The 21,564-nt window shown below is 35.3% G+C and overlaps 1 protein-coding gene and 1 long non-coding RNA gene across 2 annotated transcripts; one reads left to right on the top strand and one right to left on the bottom strand.

Moving 5' to 3' along the window:
- Positions 1–320: 320 nt before the first annotated feature.
- On the bottom strand, positions 321–2,188 carry LOC146731628 (uncharacterized). Its single transcript, XR_014927016.1, has 2 exons — positions 2,156–2,188; positions 321–1,725 (listed from the first exon to the last, which is right to left on the bottom strand). It is a non-coding gene; the product is annotated as an uncharacterized LOC146731628 (long non-coding RNA).
- Positions 2,189–13,911: 11,723 nt separating this feature from the next.
- Positions 13,912–19,614, top strand: LOC102801457 (uncharacterized). The gene is made up of 7 exons (XM_085492967.1): positions 13,912–14,023; positions 14,819–14,853; positions 14,970–15,036; positions 15,178–15,480; positions 16,176–16,329; positions 16,468–18,760; positions 19,133–19,614. The coding sequence occupies exons 1-7, from the start codon at positions 13,912–13,914 to the stop codon at positions 19,364–19,366; spliced, it is 3,198 nt and encodes a 1,065-aa protein (XP_085349093.1). The 3' UTR covers positions 19,367–19,614.
- The last annotated feature ends 1,950 nt before the right edge of the window (positions 19,615–21,564 follow it).

Below are 21,564 nucleotides of genomic sequence, written 5' to 3'. Positions count from 1 at the left end.
CATTTAAAATCAGAGTAAAAAAAAACACCCATCATTAATGTAAATAAATAATTGTTTATTACAAATTATATGATTCATTTTTGGCTCAAATGTGAGTTTAAGGTGTGTTCCAGAAAATTATCTTGTTAACAAATCAAAGGATTTGCACCAAATTTGATAGGGATATTATACATTGATGTATCTACATGGCATTACTGTTCGAATAATTTACTCGTGTAAATTAGCTAGTTTGCAAATTATTTTTACATCATGAACACCTCCAATTTGTATTCTGAGCTTTTACAAGCTTGTCATTAAAACCCATATAAATCACACATGGATGATAACAAAAATAACAAAGCCTTTTATTTCTATACTGCTAAATGTGACATACAAAAAAGAATTAAAATTACAAGCAGATAGATATAACAGCCATAGAAAAGAGGGCAACAAGAAGCATTGCCACCTGTATAAATTGTGACTATAGGGGATGTGATGATTTTGGCATGGCAAGGTTCTGGTAAATAATATACGGGGAAATAATTGACAAAAGTTAAACATTAAATAGATACTAAGTTACTGCAGTTTTTGGATATTGTATTTATCTAACAGACTCTTTACATAGAGGTGTTTACATTGTTTGACTATTGCAATATTTAATATATTTTTTGATATTACTAGTATTCCAAAGTTTGACTCCATAACATGACATACACATTGACTTGAGAGTAGTTCTTCTACATTTTATACAGAAATCTAAATGTTGTCTTGTACTATGGCTGTGTACTTCATGGGTATTTGTAAAGTACTTCAAGATGTTTTCTGAGACTTTTTTATGATAAACATTATACATTACAAGCATGGTTCTTAATTCAATTAGATCATATACATTTAATACATTTAGTTTATAAAATAATGGTTTTGTATGGCTAAAGTATCCCTCTTGTGTAACAATTCTTGTAGCTTTTTTTTAGAGTAAAAATAAACAATTTAGAGTAGTTTTATAAGTATTTCCTCAGATTTCACAACAATACACAAGATATGGCAATATAAGGGTTAAATACAGATTTTTAAGTACAGATGAGTCTAACAGGTATTTTTTAGCAACTTTAATCTGAATATTTTTCACATGTTCTATCCACTGGAATTTAAAGTCCAGTTCTACACATAAGAGTTTAGTATGATACACTCTTTCAATATAAACATCATTGATTTTGATTGAATGAACACTGTTTACATTTTTACAATAGAAAATCATGTAGTTAGTTTTAGAAATATTTAAAGATAATTTGTTAGCCATAAACCATAAGTGTAACTTCTTCATATTCTCTAGATAAAAATATGTTAGTATCATCTGCATATAAAATAACCTTTAACAATTATGATACATTACAGATATCATTTACATATAGTATAAATAAAGTTGGTCCAAGAATTGAACCTTGCGGAACGCCATGACTTATACTTATTAGATCTGAGTTAATACCATCAATACAGACCTGCTGTTACTGAGATAGCTACTTATCCAACACCACAAATGCCATAATTACATAATTTTTGGACTGGGATTTTGTGATCTATAGTGTCGAACGCTTTACTTAGGTCGATGAAAACACCAACTGTATACATAGTAGAGTCCATGATGGTAATTGTATATCTTGTAACACATCACATAAGATATCTGGATTATCATGGAACTATAAATCACAAACTGCACACAGGTTTGTTTGGGTTGTCATGATTATTCTGTGTGGACAAAATACAAAACCAATTATCTCCATAATTACTAGTAGTATAATGTGTTACAGGGATGTGAAGTTGATGATCTAACGTCTGCGGTTGGTTGCCAAGTCTAATAGAAAATATTGTTTATAAATAATAAAAGACGCCCAAAATTGCCGCTACTACGATTTAAGCCGACCCTGTATAACTAGTGTCATTTATAAGCATTATTTCCTGCTAGATTTCGGCAGAGACCTTTTGTCTTTTAAGTTCTAACGATTTCGGCAACCAACCACATATTAAAATCGCCTAGGAATGTTTCGTTACGGCACGGAAATCTTCAATCAAATCAATAATTCATAACGTTAATCATTTTCTAAGCTAAAAACTAGTGAATGGCAGCTCAAAAAACAAGGCACGTGAATAGTTACTGAAATCGATAGCGATAACTTACGTATTTGCACTGTTCAATGTAACTTGGTATACGTCTTCCAAAAAAATACAGCAAGTCAAGTCAAACAAGTCGATTTCTAGACGATCCGACCCCGGTCGGTTGCGGCCCTGGTAAAAAAAGACGTTCCGGCCCTGGTTTGGACGTTCCGGCCCCAAAACAGTTTGGTCGATCCGGCCCTGGTATAAATTATATTCGATACGTGTTCGTATCTAATGTTCACATATTAAATACACGAATGTCTGATTATCTTGTTTAACAACTTATTTTTCACGATTTAATACCGTGTTTGACAGTGCAACAGATGTATGTTCATTTATTCGCCGCCGCCTGCGTGAACCGCAGACATTAGAATACACACATAACACAATCTGTTTTTGTCAGGGTTCGAATGCACATTCGTGGTTTGTCTAGTAATGAACGTTAATACATTAAATGCACAACGAATGTATGACTATCTTATTCACAACTTATTTTCCGTCTTTTGTAGGATTTATCAAAGTTCATGGAAAGAATGTAGCCAATTAACACTTACATTTTAGCACAATGCAAGGGCCGTACACAAATTTCGTTCAGGCATGGTGTCAAAGTACACACAATCATTGAACTGGTAATGAGAGGTGTAGCAAACAGGTCACTTGACTCCAGCATGGAGCTTTTTTTTAGCTCCATGACTCCAGCGACAAGGTGTCAAAGCACACATGAATATTTAAATACATGTACATGTAGTAACAAGTGTAGTGAATCATTTTTCTAATCAACGTGATTAGTATCCAGCAAATATAGCATTAAATCTGCTGTTTTCAATTGAATTTATGTGTAACATTTCCTTGCCTAGTTTGAGGTATTTTTATAATCAGTGGGACTAATATAATGCGACGTACCGTAACATGGGACGATTTTTGTTATAATCAGTGGGACTAATATAATGCGACGTACCGTAACATGGGACGATTTTTTTATTATCAGTGGGACTGATAAAATGCGACGTACCATAACATGTGACGGTATGAGTGTGTGAAGACATATTCATTGTTCATAATATTGACCATTACGTACTGGCGGTATCATCAGTCACGTACCCACTGGTTCGAATTTATCCACTTTTACAGTGATGAATATTGCGTTCGAGTTGAGTTACTAGTAATTACAAGCCTGATTTATATTTTTCTTGTAGTGTTTTTCGTTAATGTATTAAATATAAGTGCGTTGGGAAAATTATAATTATAATAATTATATTACAACGCGTTCTATTTATTTTTAACGCATGTGGTCGGCGCCTCTGATTGCGTTTATTTTGTTTTTTTTATTTTCAAAATGTATCACTGGCTGCGTTTTTTGTTATGTCTCGCAACTGAACGTCCAAGCTGACCTTGTTTTGGCTGTATTTTTTTTAGCTCCATGGACTGATATAACGCAACGTGCCGTAACATGGGGTGATTGTTTTATTATCAGTGGGATTGATATAACGCAACGTGTCGTAACATGGGGTGATTGTTTTATTATCAGTGGGACTGATATTACGCAACGTACCGTAACATGGGACGATTTATTTATATCAGTGGGACTGATATAATGCGACGTACCGTAACATGTGACGGTATGAGTGTGTGAACGACATATTCATTGTTCATAATATTGACCATTACCATTAGTAATACAACAGACTTGCAACGCCTATTGTTTAAGGTGTTAATCGGGTTAATTGTATATGCTAAGTGTGCCACGCTCTGTAGCATTGGCATAGACACCGTCGAAGTTTACCGAACACTGGATATTCTGCACACTTCGCGCTTTTTCGGAAATAGCCCAGTATATTTCTATTTATTCTTAATTTCAAGAAATGAAAAACACGAGATCGCTCAGGGGTTGCCGATCTAGGACTGCCAAGTTCTTCAGAGAAATTGTCATTATCTTTGTCAAAATGTTCTCTTAAAATAGCTTCCCACTCGTAATTATCGTCCTTAGATTCGCCAAATTTTTCCGTAAATGCCATCTTCGAAGTTCACTGACAGCTACTGTCGTCTATGCCACTTCCTGTCTTTGTCTCGCGATGCATCGCGATAGTTTATTGTAATATAAATAGATCTCGCGTTATTTTGTGAGATCTAATGAAAATCTTGTTGCTCAGAAACGTTTACTCCGTACGATAAGAACTGATAACCTAAACAAACGTGGCACGCATTACCTCAAAAGAAAACGCCGCTTTGCAAGTCTGTTGTATTACTAGTCTGAGCATGGGGTGATTATTTTATTATCAGTGGGACTGATATAATGCGACGTAGTGTAACAGGGGATGATTTTTTTTTATTATCAGTGGGACTGATATAAAACGACATACCGTAACATGGGGTGATTTTTTTCATTATCAGTGGGACTGATATAATGCGACGTACCGTAACATGTGACGGTATGAGTGTGTGAACGACATATTCATTGTTCATAATATTGACCATTACGTACCAGCGGTATCATCAGTCACGTACCCACTTCTATTCAAGTTGTTAACACCTTCCTTTAGCCGTGATTTTTTTCTTTAAACAATGATCTGCCGCCAACCGACAGGTCATTGTTTGTAATTTTGCGTATAAAGTACGAGAAGTCGTGCATTTAACAGGGCGACAAAGTGAGGCATCTTGCTACATTGTTACGTTCCGACTTCTGTTCTTAATTTATTCACGTAATTCCCGATGGAAACACATTCAAACGAACAACAAAAATGCGGACCCTGAGCGGAACTGAAATGTATTGCTCAACAACCGGAAGCACAACGTGCAAAGAAACAGTTAATTTGTTTATTTACTGATAGACAAATAAAACCATTTTGTCTGCCTACATAAACTGCTACATAATTCATTACGCGACAAACTACAAATGTGTATTCGAACCCTGACTGAAACTGATTGCATTATATGTGTATTCAAGTTATATGTCTGTGGGCCACACACGTCCACGTACATACAGTGTTTAGTACAAAGGCGGCGGCGAGTAAATGAAAAACATCTGTTGCATTGTGTAAAATATGGTGTGAAACCGTAAAAATTCCCTGCAAAAGACGAAAAATAAGTTGTTAAACAAGATAGTCAAACATTCGTTATGCATTTAATATATTAACATTAGATATGAACACGTATCGAATATAATTTATACCAGGGCCGGATTGACCAAACTGTTTTGGGGCTGGAACGTCTTTTTTTTACCAGGGCCACAACCGACCTTGCCGGATCGTTCTGATACAAAACAAGTCTACCATTGTTCATGTGTTTGTTTGTTGTGTCGCTTCTCCTGCTCTAGAAAGTGATTTGTAACACGAGTTCTGATTGGTTGTTGATTCTACGAGACTTGAACGCGATTTGTATAGGCAGTTGGTCAGATCCTTGTGGGCTTTCGCGATTCCCAAAACTTAAAAAAAAATACCAGCAAACAAATTTTAAAAAAAATAATAGAATATATGAAAAAAATATGAATGATATTATTTTAACAAAAAAAAAAGCCCAAACTAGGATCTTATTTTAATCAGATTGCCCCCCCCCCCCCAACAGTTGATTTTAATGGCAATCCTAGCGGAGTGAATCGCCAAAAAATATGCTAGGTTAGAGTCCCTGACAAATTATAATTAAATAAGTAAGTATCATCAACTCAATTGTTCTCGTGTAACAATGTAATAATCTTAGTCTACTGCAATACACAAGTTCAGGCGATAGGATTGTTGGTAGAATATAGTCAAAAATATCCGTTCTGGCAGATCGGTAATCATGGACGACATCCAATTACAAGAGAAGTTACGAAGAGAACGACCTTTGAACATGTATATATTATCACAAATTAATAATCAATTTAGTGTTGCTAAAACAAAAAACACTTGATTACTTGGCTATAAAAGCTTACACATGCAAGCATATTATGTCAAAACACTATTACAAAATGTCAACACTCACAAATCACACCATAGAAATTTACCTAGCTTGCTCGCCAAATTTTGACAGCGCCATATTTTAGATTTATGTACAGTTGCTAACAGAAGGAAGGTTCAATTATGGGTTAAGGCTTATACAGGCTCATTTATGGTGAGCAGCAGTAACATGAATTACATATGCTAGCAGACAGTACCTACATGTATGCAGTACCACCTAACTTTATGTTCATTTGAACATAATGACCCTTTGAACTCCTAAAATATGTGTCACTAGCGCCCTGTGAAAAGCATCAATGCATGTTCATAAGCAAATTCTAGATAACCGGAAATGACTGACCTATTTCCTTATGGTTCTAACTGTCCCAGAATTGCTGTCACACTACCTGCATGTAGTGTATATGTCTAGTATTTTGCTCACGTATTAAAGTACATATTCGATGAAAAATTTCATTGTAGCCAACCTTTTTTGAAGAACATTTGTCTGTAGGTACAATGTTGTACCAAAGACAATAGAATGTCTTTGGTTGTACTTGTGGTTAAACACAATAAACTCTTGTTCCTTATCCCGGGTACATAGGCTATAAGGTATAACATAAAGATCACTGCTTCACGTTGTGTTCCATATGAGTTATGTTATTAACAATCTGTCAGAAGGTCATTGGGTCAGGTTAAACATTAATCCAAAGCACCTCGTGTGCGGGTTCTTAACTAGTTTAAAATTACGCATTTTGCAGCACATATGACAAGAGGGAGAGTGAAACTCTGTGAAAAAAAATCCGTCCAGGAAAATATGCTATAATTTTGGAAAGTTTGGGAATAACTTCAATCTGATTAAAATCTGATGTAGTGTACGGGCTTTAATTATTTTGGCTATAAACTTATTTTAATTTTATTTTTTATTACTTTTATATTTTATTATTTTACTTTGATTTTGTATTTTTTTTTAATTTCGCTCTACATACATCTGACCCGATGCCTAAATAATGAGATTTCATTGAAGTAAAATAATAAAATAAAATAAAAAGGCATTAATAACAAAAGTAATAAAAAATTAAAATTAAAATAAGTTTATAGCCAAAATATTTAAAGCCCGTACACTACATCAGATTTTAATCAGATTGGGAATAACTTGTGTGGTTGTACGAATTTCTGGTACCTGGATATTCAAAGTGTCAAATCAGGGCGACGTTAGAAACACTTAAGGAATCAGTGACTGGAGTTAAAGCATTAAAATCCACATATGCAACTGTATCACATAGTTTTCGTCCTGTTAGACTTCGATGTCTGGTTCGGCTATGGTAGTATTCAAATCTGTATTTGAAATTCCGGCGAAAAGTAACGTCACATGATAACTAATTTCATAATTAAAATATCTCCTCAATTTAGAAAAAAAAATACTACAAGAACTTCTATTTATAACTCAACCTGGAGACCACAGTAAGCATGTATTTACACAGCTGTGGGTGCATAACTTTAGTCAGTTTTCGCGCTGGTGAGTGTTTAATAAATGTGCAATCGATTAGTGATAGTTTCGGTTGCGTTATACATGGAATTGGTGTAATTTTATTGACTTTTATTTGCGATGCCATTTAGCGTCACAAGTTTTTGTTATGGGTCCACAGCTAGTCTTTACAATGCCATTCGTTTATCAGTACCATCTCGCTGCTGTAGTGTTACTTGACGAAAGAAAAGAAACTCCGCCCCATAATGAAACTCGGCAACAAGGCTAAAAAGTAAACCGCCATTACTTTGCAACCGCGACTTTTAACTACTAAGTCATAATGAACATGAAAAACAACTTGATTGACTCCATTTTTTATAATTTTAATTTTTTTTAAATTGTATTTTTTTATTGTTATTTTTTGTTTAATTTATGAAAAAGCGTCTTTGGTTCTACCCACCGTTATGTACATGTAAGTATTTTTTGCTAAAATGACATTAAGAAACCAAATCGAATATCGAATCGAAATGAGAATTTCATTAAAGACAATTATAATATTAAAGTTAATGTGATATACGGGAAACAACAGTGATTTGTCAGTAAATTCTGGATAGTTTTCTTCAAAGTGAAAAATACATATATACTACATAATAGTCAAAAAAATTAATTTTCAAAATGCAAGCGTTTTTTGAAAATGAAAATGGATTTTAAAAACGAAAATAGATTTTAAAACCGAAAACGGATTTCAAAAAAGGAAAGTGGATTCTAAAAATAAAAATGGATTTTAAAAATGAAAACGGATTTTAAAAACGAAAATGGATATTGAAAAAACAAAAAAATTTAAACAAATACTAGTATGGATTTTGAAAACAAAATGAGTTTATCCAATTGTTTTTTAAAATAAAAACAGATTCTTAATGAACCAAGTCATTCCCAGTTGGCTTCAGTAAATTTTTATTATGTGTCTTATCACGTTTCGTTTCGTTTTGCGAATAATATAATACGCCAATAGTATACTATACCATTGGAATACACCCAAACGAATTCGTGATCAAAGCAAATGAGTTGTGTTTTGCTAGTATGTCGGAATTAAGGAAGTTGGCGTGGTTAAGGAAGTTAGTCCAATATAAGTTAATAATTTACTGCCTATTCTTTTTCAGTTACAGCGCAAGGTAGCCATTGCCAGAAACGAAACTCATCAACCCTTTCAACGTGTGGTAGTCAGCACATAAAGTTACCTGCATTTTGGTAAAGGTATGTGACGTAACATTTTCATACATAAATATAACAAAACTGTTCAGTGCTAGCACAGCGTTGTTCCCCAAAGCCCTCCAACTCTGATTTGAGCCAACTTGGCGGCCATTTTGTTTTTATTTTTAAATGTTATTAACATGATTTCGCGATTGTGTTCAAAGCATGTATAACATAATAGTATACGTACTTATGTTCATTTAATGACATGTGACCAAATGAAAAAAAAAAACATTTGAACATGTCATCACTATTTCCCAGTCATGCCTTGGCCTATATTATTTGAACTTGGTAATGGCAGCATACACGATGAAGCCAAGAATATTGGCTCTGATGTGCACACGCCTCATGTCTCATGTTTTAGCTGCCTTTGTATTTGTGGCATTTTACTTACTTGTATGCTTTATAATAACTTTATTTACCGAACTAAAACAAATACAAAATAAAGAAGCGCGTGATCCTTGACCCCTGGTACATTTGTAGTCATAATTCACTTGTTATCAGTGTGTTATCTTCTATGTGAACAAAGGGAAACTACATATAAATTATGATAGTTGTTACATATTGGCTAATCTTTAAACAATAGGAATATTGTACACAACAGTGGGGGAAACCTACATATTTGTTTGCCTATATCACCCTTCTTTCTTCCCGCTACCCTTACCTCTCTATTATTGTTGTTAACGGACGACAAACGACATCAACGAACTAATAGTCTCGCTGGCGATCCGCTCCATTCAACATGTTTTCGGCATTTACATTTGCGGCGAAAGTATTTAAAAATTGTTTTGAATTGACCAGGACTTTTTTTCCGATTTTAACACCCAGCAAATTTCATGGTAATGAAAAAAGATATCGAAAAAAATAATAATCACTTTGTGTCCACTCTCAAGCTGAGTAGAATGAGCTTTTTAATCGTAATTTTTTAGGAGGGGGTACTTTTAGTGCGAAGCTATCCAAAAATCATTTTCTTGGCTGTTGCTGTGGAATTTGTTTTCTTATTTTACAACCAAGAGTGAAGGTGTGTTCTACCTACACAGTTTTAGTCAAATCGGCCTAGCAAAAATCACAGAAAAATTACTAGGCGAAGACACTGGAAATCAAACACACAAGTAATGTTAATGGCAATCCTAGCGTAGCGGATTACCAATACATGGGCATGTGGTTTTGCTTTGCTGTTGCTATCACTGAAACTTGTTTTTTTGTTCTACATACAAATATGACCTTGGAAACGCAACAGATTGGGAACAACTTCAAATCGGCCAAGCAAAAATCACAGACAAATTACTAGGTGAAGACACTGGAATTCACAAACATAAGTAATGTTAATAGCAATCCTAGCGTAGTGGACCGCCTATACATGGGCATGTGGTTTTGCTTTGCTGTTGCTATCACTGAAACTTGTTTTTTTGTTCTACATACAAATATGACATTGGAAACGCAACAGATTGGGAACAACTTCTGCTACTTAAAAACAGAAATAATTGTTGTCTTTTTTGGTGAAAAAAGTGACTTCGGACTTCTTCTCAAAACTTTGATACTTTGGTAACACAAATGATATTTTCGAATTTAGGAGGTAAAACTACTTTCGCATCGAGTTTATCATAAGCGGCACACTCTATGTTTTAGTAGGTACGATATCTTCAATTCCATATTTTTGGCGAATATTGTTATTATTTTTATTATATCTTCTTGGAAACTACCAGCTCAATTACATTGATAATTGGTATGCTGGTACATTAGATGGACCTCTGTAAGATTTGTTTATTTCAGGGCTTTGGTGATTTATTAGGGAGGAAATGATATTTATTCACTCTGAAGCATACAAAGAGATTTCCAGTCTGTGCATAAACTGTCAAACAAACACAAGTCAAAATTTGGAGAACAATTTTGACATTATATTATATCAGGTTTTCATATTTCAATCCGAAGTAAAATGCTCTGTACACCATTGTTCGAAGTAGGCCTGAAACATGTAGGGAAATCCAGCTGTCAAATTAAATTCAAATTAAGTTCAGAGAGAAATGCAGGAGAAATTTCAGAATTATACAATTAACACCAAAAAATAATTGTCATCTGCATTGGTTCGCTCATAAACCTCTGGTGGTAAAACTACTTCGTGTAGAGTTGCATTTTGAGAATTTGAATTATCATGTATACTAATTACATAATTTGCATAATTAACCATTTTTCTAACTAATCATTACTTTTTAATAAAACTTGGTACAAAGATGTTCTGGAACTGATTAGTTTGGGGTAAAAATGTGTACATATTAATTTTCGGCTTTTTCACTTATATTGAAAGTACTTATTATCCCATTTCAATGAAACTTGGTACATAAATGCTCTAAGACAAAGCACAGACCTGATTAGTTTGCGGTTAAAATCTTGTTGTGCAACCGTTGATTGGAAAATCGGCGCTGCAGGATGATCGGTAAGACAACATCCAAGTGATCAAGTGAGGAGTTAGGTATATTAGAGATCGTTGTCTGGATTCTCGTCGTTTGCCTTGTTACTGGGTGGGTATAAGGAGCTGGAGGACGACCTTTTCGTTTAGGGGCCATGATGAACGTGGACGACTAATAGTAAACAATGGCGTTGATTACAACTTTCGATCTTCAACCATACTCACGATCAGGAACTTTTTAGAATCTGCCCGACCAGGAAACAATGCAAGGAAGTAAATTGACAACATGATTGATTTTGAGGTCAGCTACTATAGTTCGGAAACAAAGACGAACAGAATAGCAAAAATGACGACATGCGTGACCAGGAACAAAAACTGAATGAATGGAAAGGACACAGGACAAATGAAACAATTGACGCTATGTGTCGAGTGCACATGAACGTGGCCCTGATTGGCTAAAAGGGAAATCTTAAAATCAAATACACAACAAGAAAATAAAGTATAGCAGGCCCCTTAGTTGCTGGATAAAAAACGTGTATTTACAAACTAGTACCTGTGTAACCATAAGTACACAAGTATTTGAGATTCAAGTGAAAAGTAACGTTACCTGATGCGACTTCCTCATGCCACCTGTACCATAGTAACTGATTTCCCGATCTCTGTGGCAAGGACAACGTTGAAAGCAGATACAGATATATGGTCCCTGTTCGTTTACCTAAATTTGGTTATACCAGAAGTAATGTAATTCTGGTTATATTTGTTTTTAATACCAGTCAGATATGGCAATAAACGTTTTGCTTTGTTCATATAATATATTGATAGATTTTTAATGGTTTCTTGGCAGTAAATTGGCCAATAAATTATGGAATTTAGAAAATTGACATTAAACTCGAAATGAACAAATTTTAGAATATAATCACGTCGCAAACTGATAACTGGTTGCATAAATAAAATACCCCCTCAATTTAGAAAAAAATACTACAAGAACTTCAATTTATAACCCAATATGGTCGATTTCAAGACGAAAACCGCGGAAAACTACAGCGAAATCCCCGTGTTTGCCGCCATCTTGAATAAGTTATCGTGACACCACAAGGCGTCATAGCTTCCCATTTCACGCGGTTTTCGTCGTGAAATCGACCAATTTCGAACCGTCACCATCAAAATAATTGATGAAATAGTTTCGGGACCCATCGACAGTAGAAAGGTAGAAACTTAAGGCGAAAATAATGAAAAAACGGCTGTTACGACTCGACCTGATTTCAGTTCAGACTATTTTAAAATGGTCATTTTTGGGCAAACATTCTATTTTCGACTTCTTCTTCAAAACCGGTCGCCTGAATGTTTTGATACTTGGTGTGTATTTTGACAAATATTTTTGTCATTTTTGGTTAACAATGAAATTTCAACTAACCTCTATTTTCAATGCTTTGGTGTTAGGCATACATGTGTTTATTATTCCATTGACAACTTTGTGTGGTTGTTTGGCGATATTTCATTTAAAAGTACAAATTTAAACGAAAAGTTGTGGCATATACAGCACTAATCTTTTGTACAATAGCCGTTGAGCAACAGGCCATTGCCCTATTTTTCTATTTCCAGATTGAGGTTGCTATTATTCTAAATTTTGTATACTATTTTTCTTGTAGTCTAGCTAATACAAATATGTTTCTAACTTATATTATGTTCTAAATTGTGCACACATTTTCGGGATACTTTCCATACATTCGGACATTTACTTTGCATTTACTAAGAGATCTTTTCCTGTTTTACTCCACTTCTAATATTAAATGTTTTGGTAATTGATTTATATTTTGGTAATACTAGCTTTAGTGTTTGAGTTTCTAATAATTTTAAATAAATTTACATTAATGTTTTTTAATAATAATTTATAAGATAAACCCTGTCTCCAGACACTGTAAAAGCCGTGGCAAAATCTATGAACCATATATAATTCTTCTTTGTTCTCGATATATTACTGTCTAAAGGTTTTCAATAAAAAAATGTATTGCATGTAATACAAGGGACATACAATAAATGGTACATTACCATGATGCAATGAACACGTATTGAATGGTACTAAGAGCACTTATATAATTCCCTTATCATGATTCAACTTATTCAGTGACAACTGGTAACAGTTATACAACTCATAATATTATTGAAACGTTGAATCTTTTGAACACAATATTACATATTATTATACATCTGTCACCGTAACGCCATAAGATACAGCGTGCCGTAATTATGAGGTATTTTACGGGGTATTTTCATCCCACCATATTAGGAAAATCTGAATTCCGAATATGGAATGATCACGCACGTCCTCTAACAGAAAAAAAACATTTTGGATTTTGGCATTACCATGATGTATCCTAGGAAGGAAAAGAAGTAAAATAACAAGGTTATTATGAGGTTACCTCAAAATATGCACTCAGACAGTACGTCGCGCATCAACCTCTGCTACGCATCGGTCAATACTGTCTTCGTGCATACTTTGAGGTATCCTCGTAACAGTTTCATAATATTAATTTGCGAAGATAATGAAAATTGCTGATACTGTAAGTGTGTTATTATAAAAAACGAATTTCATCAGATTCTCATTATGCATAGGATTTTTTTAGTTTTTATTGCATTTCAAACATTCAGTAATTAAATTAATTTTGTTCATCAGATTGGAGATTGTGTGTAACAATTAGTTCTCGACCACACTAGAAGAACCCGTCAATCGCAACTTGCAAAAAATGGGGAAGTGGTCTAAATGTTTACACAAGGTAGCGATATTATTTCGTAAACTGCGAAAGTACGTGAAAACATCAAATAAATCAAGAAAGTGCAAGGGTGACTTTCTCAAAGGTATGTCGTTTCTAACTTTTATCAATCAATGTAAGTGAATGGGTAATTGAGTCAAGGAACAAATGAAAATCACTACATAAGTATTATAAATCTGATAATGCAGGGTCACATGATTGTAATTTGTGAGTGCGTATTAAAGACATCATAGTGTGTTCTGGCTCATTTGCATAAAGGTCGCCCTTCGTGGACAATGATTGAAATTATCATTAGTTTATTGTCATTGCGATTCTGAGATACAGTTATTTTTGGAGTCATGTTTATGGTATCATAGATGGATTGGTGACAAAATAAATAATTTGGAGCAAATTCACTCTTTACAATTTTTACAAAATCGACACTAGACATAGATCAAATAAAGTTTTATGCACAAAAAAGGTGAGCTGGGAATAGTTGAAACTACAATCTCATTGAGATTTTGATGTGTTTTGATAGCCATACATTATGTCTAAAGTTGAATCTGATTGCATGGACTAATCAGACTACATGGATTTGTATTGCATAGTATGGATATAACAAATAATGCAATTTTATTATCTAAAATTGTCATATATTTTGCTGTATCACTGTCATAATATAGGATATATTTGAAAGTGACAATTTACTAATTTCTCTTTTATTCCTGTGATTATCTTCCTGGACGACAATACAACCAACTTAGTAATATATATTGCAATACAAAACTGCCATGGCAATCATACTAACCACTATCTTTTTCAGAAAAAACATGAATAAAAAAATAAAAAAATATTTAATTTTTCCAATGTCATATCAGCTATATCAACTTTTTTATTTCAGATGATGAGATTTCAAAAGACAAACGCAAAACAAAGGTATATTAAATGTAATATTGTGTAATACTGAATGGTTTACGTTACTATATAAACAGTGTAGAAACAAACATGATTACATAATTGTGTAATTATTGTAAATATTGTCTTACATTTAGGAATCACAACATGTTGTTGCTGAGAAATGTGACCGAGAAGGGATTTCAACGGAAGAGCATGGAGTTGGTAGGTTTTGCAATTACATTTCACATTCGGTGTCATAGCCACATGTTCAGTAGTAGCAATGAAATATGCCGTATTTGTAAAGAATGTTGTGTTAATAGCGACCAATTTATTAACTATTAGTTTTGTTTTCATGTACCGTAGGTAAAGAACAGGTCATACTGGCACTGGACTTTGATCTTGGACAGACAACGATGGGTGATATTATCAGCAACCTCCGTCAATTCGGCAGTATAGTATCTGAATACTGGGGGAAAACTACAAGTGACATGTCGATTGGTTTATTCAAAATAGATAAATGCGATGCTGACATGGTGTCTTCAGTTATCTCAAAGAATGCTGAAAAATTTGATCAGCTTGGTGTTAAGAAAATCCTCCTGATTGACAGCACTCATAAATCTTATATCAGAGAAGACGGTGACTCAGTGTCTCCATATGATGATGATAGTAAGAATAACACACATAACAGAATGTATTTGTTGTTCACTATGATGATAATCAACGTGTCTGAAATAAGTCAAGGATGATTTAATACTTATCAAATGTGTTCAGATCATCTGACTGTAGGAGACATAATAGGTGATTTTCCGTTCAACTGCGAGATCTCGCGAGATGCATGAAAGACGCACGCCAAACGTCTACCAAATGTTTTATTTTGAACTTGAATTTCTTTATTTCGTAGCTCACATCAACCGGCCGATCTTCGACAGAGGAATATTGCTTTCGAATACCCTTACTTAATCGAAATTGCCTATCATCAAATGTGGACAACACATTATTAAGCATGGAAATGCTCCCAAAATATTTTCGCGGTTGTCGAATCCCACGCGATGTTTGACGCCACTACGACGCAATGACCTTTGTTTGTCCTGTTTTTACGTTCGATTTCACGCATAACGCGTGATTCTCGCAGTGAACGGAAAATGGTCTATTACTGAACATTCTTTTAATCATTGTTTATATGTTCAAGTGTATCTTGATTATTTACCAGTTTCATATTGCAAGCTATATTTAAATCTCCTGGCTATTTTATGCGATTTTTCACTGGTCAGTTTGCTCATTCGATAACCACACTCGATGTCTGTAACATTGAATAATTTTAGTGAAATTTGCTTGAATTTTGTCTGTACATTTTTTTACAGATCTCTACAGACTGCTCCATCACTCTCTTCTGGATATAAGACAGATTGTGGTACAAAAGTCAACAGATGATCAGTGTGTCCAACTAAAGAAGCAGTTACATGAGAAGGATGAGGAACTCGCGCAGCAAAATAGACATCTGGCAGCACAACTGCAGTATGAGGATAAAATCGCAAAGGTGGTGTCCAATCTACAGATCGACAAATCTAATTTAGACAACAAAATTCAGCAGAAAGATGTACAACTCACCATGTTCGAAGACCAAAATAGATAATTACGTAAAGAGCTACACAGGAAGAGTGAAGCACTGGAGCAACTAGAAAAGCATCTGGCTGATCAACGGCAATACGATCAGAAAACCGCCAAGTTGGTAGCCATCTTACAGGTAGACAAAGCCAGTTTGCAGCAAACCGTGTCATCGCACAGCACCGAGAAAGAAGAGTTGAAAGAGAAACTCACTAAGTTCGAAGACCAACATAGTGAATTACGTGACGAGTTACACAAAAAGAATGAAGTACTGGAGAAACTAGAAAAGCATGATCTGGCTGCTCAACAGCGATACGATGAGAGAACAGCCAAGTTGGTAGCCAGCTTACAGTTCGACAAAGCCAGTTTGCAGCAAACCGTGTCATCGCACACCATCAAGATAGAAGAGTTGAAAGAGAAACTCACTAAGTTCGAAGACCAACATAGTGAATTACGTGACGAGTTACACAAAAAGAATGAAGTACTGGAGAAACTAGAAAAGCATGATCTGGCTGCTCAACAGCGATACGATGAGAGAACAGCCAAGTTGGTAGCCAGCTTACAGTTCGACAAAGCCAGTTTGCAGCAAACCGTGTCATCGCACACCATCAAGATAGAAGAGTTGAAAGAGAAACTCACTAAGTTCGAAGACCAACATAGTGAATTACGTGACGAGTTACACAAAAAGAATGAAGTACTAGAGAAACTAGAAAAGCATGATCTGGCTGCTCAACAGCGATACGATGAGAGAACAGCCAAGTTGGTAGCCAGCTTACAGTTCGACAAAGCCAGTTTGCAGCAAACCGTGTCATCGCACACCATCAAGATAGAAGAGTTGAAAGAGAAACTCACTAAGTTCGAAGACCAACATAGTGAATTACGTGACGAGTTACACAAAAAGAATGAAGTACTGGAGAAACTAGAAAAGCATGATCTGGCTGCTCAACAGCGATACGATGAGAGAACAGCCAAGTTGGTAGCCAGCTTACAGTTCGACAAAGCCAGTTTGCAGCAAACCGTGTCATCGCACACCATCAAGATAGAAGAGTTGAAAGAGAAACTCACTAAGTTCGAAGACCAACATAGTGAATTACGTGACGAGTTACACAAAAAGAATGAAGTACTGGAGAAACTAGAAAAGCATGATCTGGCTGCTCAACAGCGATACGATGAGAGAACAGCCAAGTTGGTAGCCAGCTTACAGTTCGACAAAGCCAGTTTGCAGCAAACCGTGTCATCGCACACCATCAAGATAGAAGAGTTGAAAGAGAAACTCACTAAGTTCGAAGACCAACATAGTGAATTACGTGACGAGTTACACAAAAAGAATGAAGTACTGGAGAAACTAGAAAAGCATGATCTGGCTGCTCAACAGCGATACGATGAGAGAACAGCCAAGTTGGTAGCCAGCTTACAGTTCGACAAAGCCAGTTTGCAGCAAACCGTGTCATCGCACACCATCAAGATAGAAGAGTTGAAAGAGAAACTCACTAAGTTCGAAGACCAACATAGTGAATTACGTGACGAGTTACACAAAAAGAATGAAGTACTGGAGAAACTAGAAAAGCATGATCTGGCTGCTCAACAGCGATACGATGAGAGAACAGCCAAGTTGGTAGCCAGCTTACAGTTCGACAAAGCCAGTTTGCAGCAAACCGTGTCATCGCACACCATCAAGATAGAAGAGTTGAAAGAGAAACTCACTAAGTTCGAAGACCAACATAGTGAATTACGTGACGAGTTACACAAAAAGAATGAAGTACTGGAGAAACTAGAAAAGCATGATCTGGCTGCTCAACAGCGATACGATGAGAGAACAGCCAAGTTGGTAGCCAGCTTACAGTTCGACAAAGCCAGTTTGCAGCAAACCGTGTCATCGCACACCATCAAGATAGAAGAGTTGAAAGAGAAACTCACTAAGTTCGAAGACCAACATAGTGAATTACGTGACGAGTTACACAAAAAGAATGAAGTACTGGAGAAACTAGAAAAGCATGATCTGGCTGCTCAACAGCGATACGATGAGAGAACAGCCAAGTTGGTAGCCAGCTTACAGTTCGACAAAGCCAGTTTGCAGCAAACCGTGTCATCGCACACCATCAAGATAGAAGAGTTAGAAGGGACGATACACAAGTTGAAGGAACAAACCAATGACCGTAAATATCAACTGCCTAAGACTGAAGTCCAAATTACTGAACTACGTAACAAGCTCCAGGTGACTGACGAAAAAACGACAGATACCGATAAAGGAGTTGCAGTCGAGAGTCCCATTGACAGTGATAAATATGGCAGGAATAAAGGTGGACATGACATTGGACAATTACAGAAAGAGAGAAAAATGGTAATACCATTATAATTATGTAAATGTTATTTCTACACTAGAGCGCCAATCAGTACTATTTGGAATCATGCTTATTGATTGTTTACATAAAATAGAGGCACTCTAGGATTATCAAAGTTGCATTTTGAAATGGTATAGCTAGACATATAGTTAGAGCCATGCATATTAAAGAACGAATTTGCATATTTTTTATACTTAGAATTTAAATTAAGCTTGGTGCATAGAACACAGCTGCAAACCACAATTATACAATCATATTTAATTTTTAAAATTGTTAGTCTCCATTAGATTACTCCAAATCGTAGGCATGTCATTAGTTTTTTTATTTAATTGAATTTTGAGTGATTTCATTTAACTTTGTTATATTTATAGCCCTTAACAGATGAGTCCAATGGATTAAATGTATCAGGACCACTACAAGAACTTATGACAGGGAATGATAGAGGTAGTAAAATCATAGCAGGAGTACTAGCGGGTGATACGGCTGCGGCAGGACAAGATACAACCTTAGAAGTAGAAGAGAGAGATGACACAAATGTGACAGGGCAAGAGAGAGAGATGGAAAAATTGTTGCAGGAGTACTTCAGAGAGATAGTACCACTGTAGTTGGACAAGAGGGAAGTGGAACAACAGAACAAGGGGGAAATGGTGAAACTGCAACAGGAGTACTAGAGGTAGATGATGTAGTAGAACAAGAGGTGGGTGATACAACTGCAGCAGGACAAGATAGAAATGGCACGCATATTGCAGGACAAGAGAGAGATGTAAGAACTGTAGCAGAAATACTAGAGGGAGATCGTACAAATGTGGCAGTGGTACTACAGAGAGATGATACTAATATGGCTGGGAATAAAGGAGTACAAGAGGGAGATGGAAAATGTAGTAGACGTTCTTGTTGGAGGTGGTACAACTACAACAGGGTGAGTGGGCAATACAGGGATGGTTCAACTGAGTTGGGAGTACACATTAACACAATGCATGTTTCTAAACAAGATGGATATGGTACATTTGCTAGTATCAGTGAAGCAGAACAAGGGAGGCAGTATAAACATGTAGCAGAACAACAACATGAATTAGCAGAACAGCAAACGGAATATAATGGGCATGTAGCACGATACAATAATCTAACTGCTCCCAAAAATGAGGATTACACTGTTGTAAAAGAACGAGATGATAACAACATAACTGAGAAGACGACACAATATTTAGTTTTACTTGATGTATATTCCAAAAGGTGTGGGAACTCTGTGAAAATACGGCTACGGGCTACATTACAGAATATGGTTTTGGTGAGTAAAAGAACTTTTGAGAACAAAACACTCTTTAGACATCTTCTTTCAGTTCACGAATTTGGCAGGGAAACAATGCTATTTTACATGTTCACGTGGATTTAATTTGGAAAATTTTACTAATCATCGAAAAAAGTGAAATTAAACTACTGAATAATCAATGCATTTACAGTAATTCATAACTATATATGAAAATGACCCAACATACGCAACTCCCTCTTGCCCTACTGACTATCGACATACTAAAATACCGATATACATGTAGATCTACTGCAATGATTACTAGCTGGTTATATATCTTCTTTCCAGTCAAAGGTGCATTCTGGATGGGAAAAAGCTGATGAACCCCGAATTCTGCCAATAAGATGTCTTCCCCCAAATGGAACTATTAAAGCCAGGATTGAAGTATGTGAAGAATGGTCACTTTTTCCGAATAACACTAATAGTAGCGTAAGTAAGAACTGAATAATAATATAATAATAAGTTAGGCTACATTTTACATGTATGCGAAATGTCACATAATTATGCAGTGACGTCATCGAATACTGAGCACTTCTTAGCATACTAGTAAACAAATCAACAGATTCTATTTCATATACCAGGGGGCTGATTGACCGCAACAGCAGTGTTTCATTGCCTCTATTATGTTTTTATGTTTGTATCCTCGATAATTCCAGTGGGCACCTCATCTTACCATAACCGATCAACACAAACAGCATTGTATTTTTACAAAGGTGGCGTCATTTTGTTAATTTTACTTATTTCAACATACGTATTTAGCACTGTCATTATCTACTGATATTTTCATGCTAAATCAAAAATGGTGGATATTATGCACAATAAACTGCGCTATCTATTTACGTTAAAGCGTAGCTGGACGATTTATCGTCATGAACGTCAAAATGAACACGGATTCTGCACCTTAACTTAACGTATAGCCGAATCTTTCTGTTAAATTTGTCAAAACGTTTGCACATATAACAGCATAAATTAAAATAATGATGAATTATATAATTATAGGAACAGACACTGTATATTGATGCAATAGAAAATGATCACGATTCTGTTACGTTTATGAGTAATTACAAGTACGGGAATGCACCTGCCTTCTGCAGTCATATTGAAGTGGAGAATGAAACAGAGAATAAAAAGAGAGAATTTTTTATTTGCATGCCTTTTAATCAGGTGAGTTCATTACGACCATTGTGAGAACATAGGAACAATCATAAGAACATACCACTAAGTCAATTAAAAGTGATCACACATTGAAGTACAAACAGTCGAAAGCTGTTGGATTTAGAGGCAGAACTAATATTCATCAACAAAACTTTTTTATAGTTCATATTTATTGTAATGATTCACAATAAACGTGAGTTTATACTGCATAGAATTTGTGTATGTTTATGGTGATCGCTGGGGTATTAATTCTCATTTGAGTAAGTATTATGACAGTCCCTAGACCCACAGTCCCTCAACAACTGGTTGCGAAACGCGTTTGTTCTAAGGTGTTAACCC

The sequence above is a fragment of the Saccoglossus kowalevskii genome, chromosome 18 (genome assembly GCF_978046115.1).
Source record: "Saccoglossus kowalevskii chromosome 18, keSacKowa6.1, whole genome shotgun sequence".
Classification (NCBI taxonomy): domain Eukaryota; kingdom Metazoa; phylum Hemichordata; class Enteropneusta; family Harrimaniidae; genus Saccoglossus; species Saccoglossus kowalevskii.
This window is presented reverse-complemented; position numbering and strand designations above follow the sequence as displayed.

What these genes read in the sequence shown, in the direction of transcription:
- LOC102801457 (XM_085492967.1), top strand. Translation starts at nt 13,912, where the DNA reads ATGGGGAAGTGGTCTAAATGTTTACACAAGGTAGCGATATTATTTCGT. An exon ending in CAAGGGTGACTTTCTCAAAG is followed by an intron (nt 14,024 to 14,818) that starts GTATGTCGTTTC and finishes TTTTTATTTCAG; the next exon opens with ATGATGAGATTTCAAAAGAC. An exon ending in AACGGAAGAGCATGGAGTTG is followed by an intron (nt 15,037 to 15,177) that starts GTAGGTTTTGCA and finishes CATGTACCGTAG; the next exon opens with GTAAAGAACAGGTCATACTG.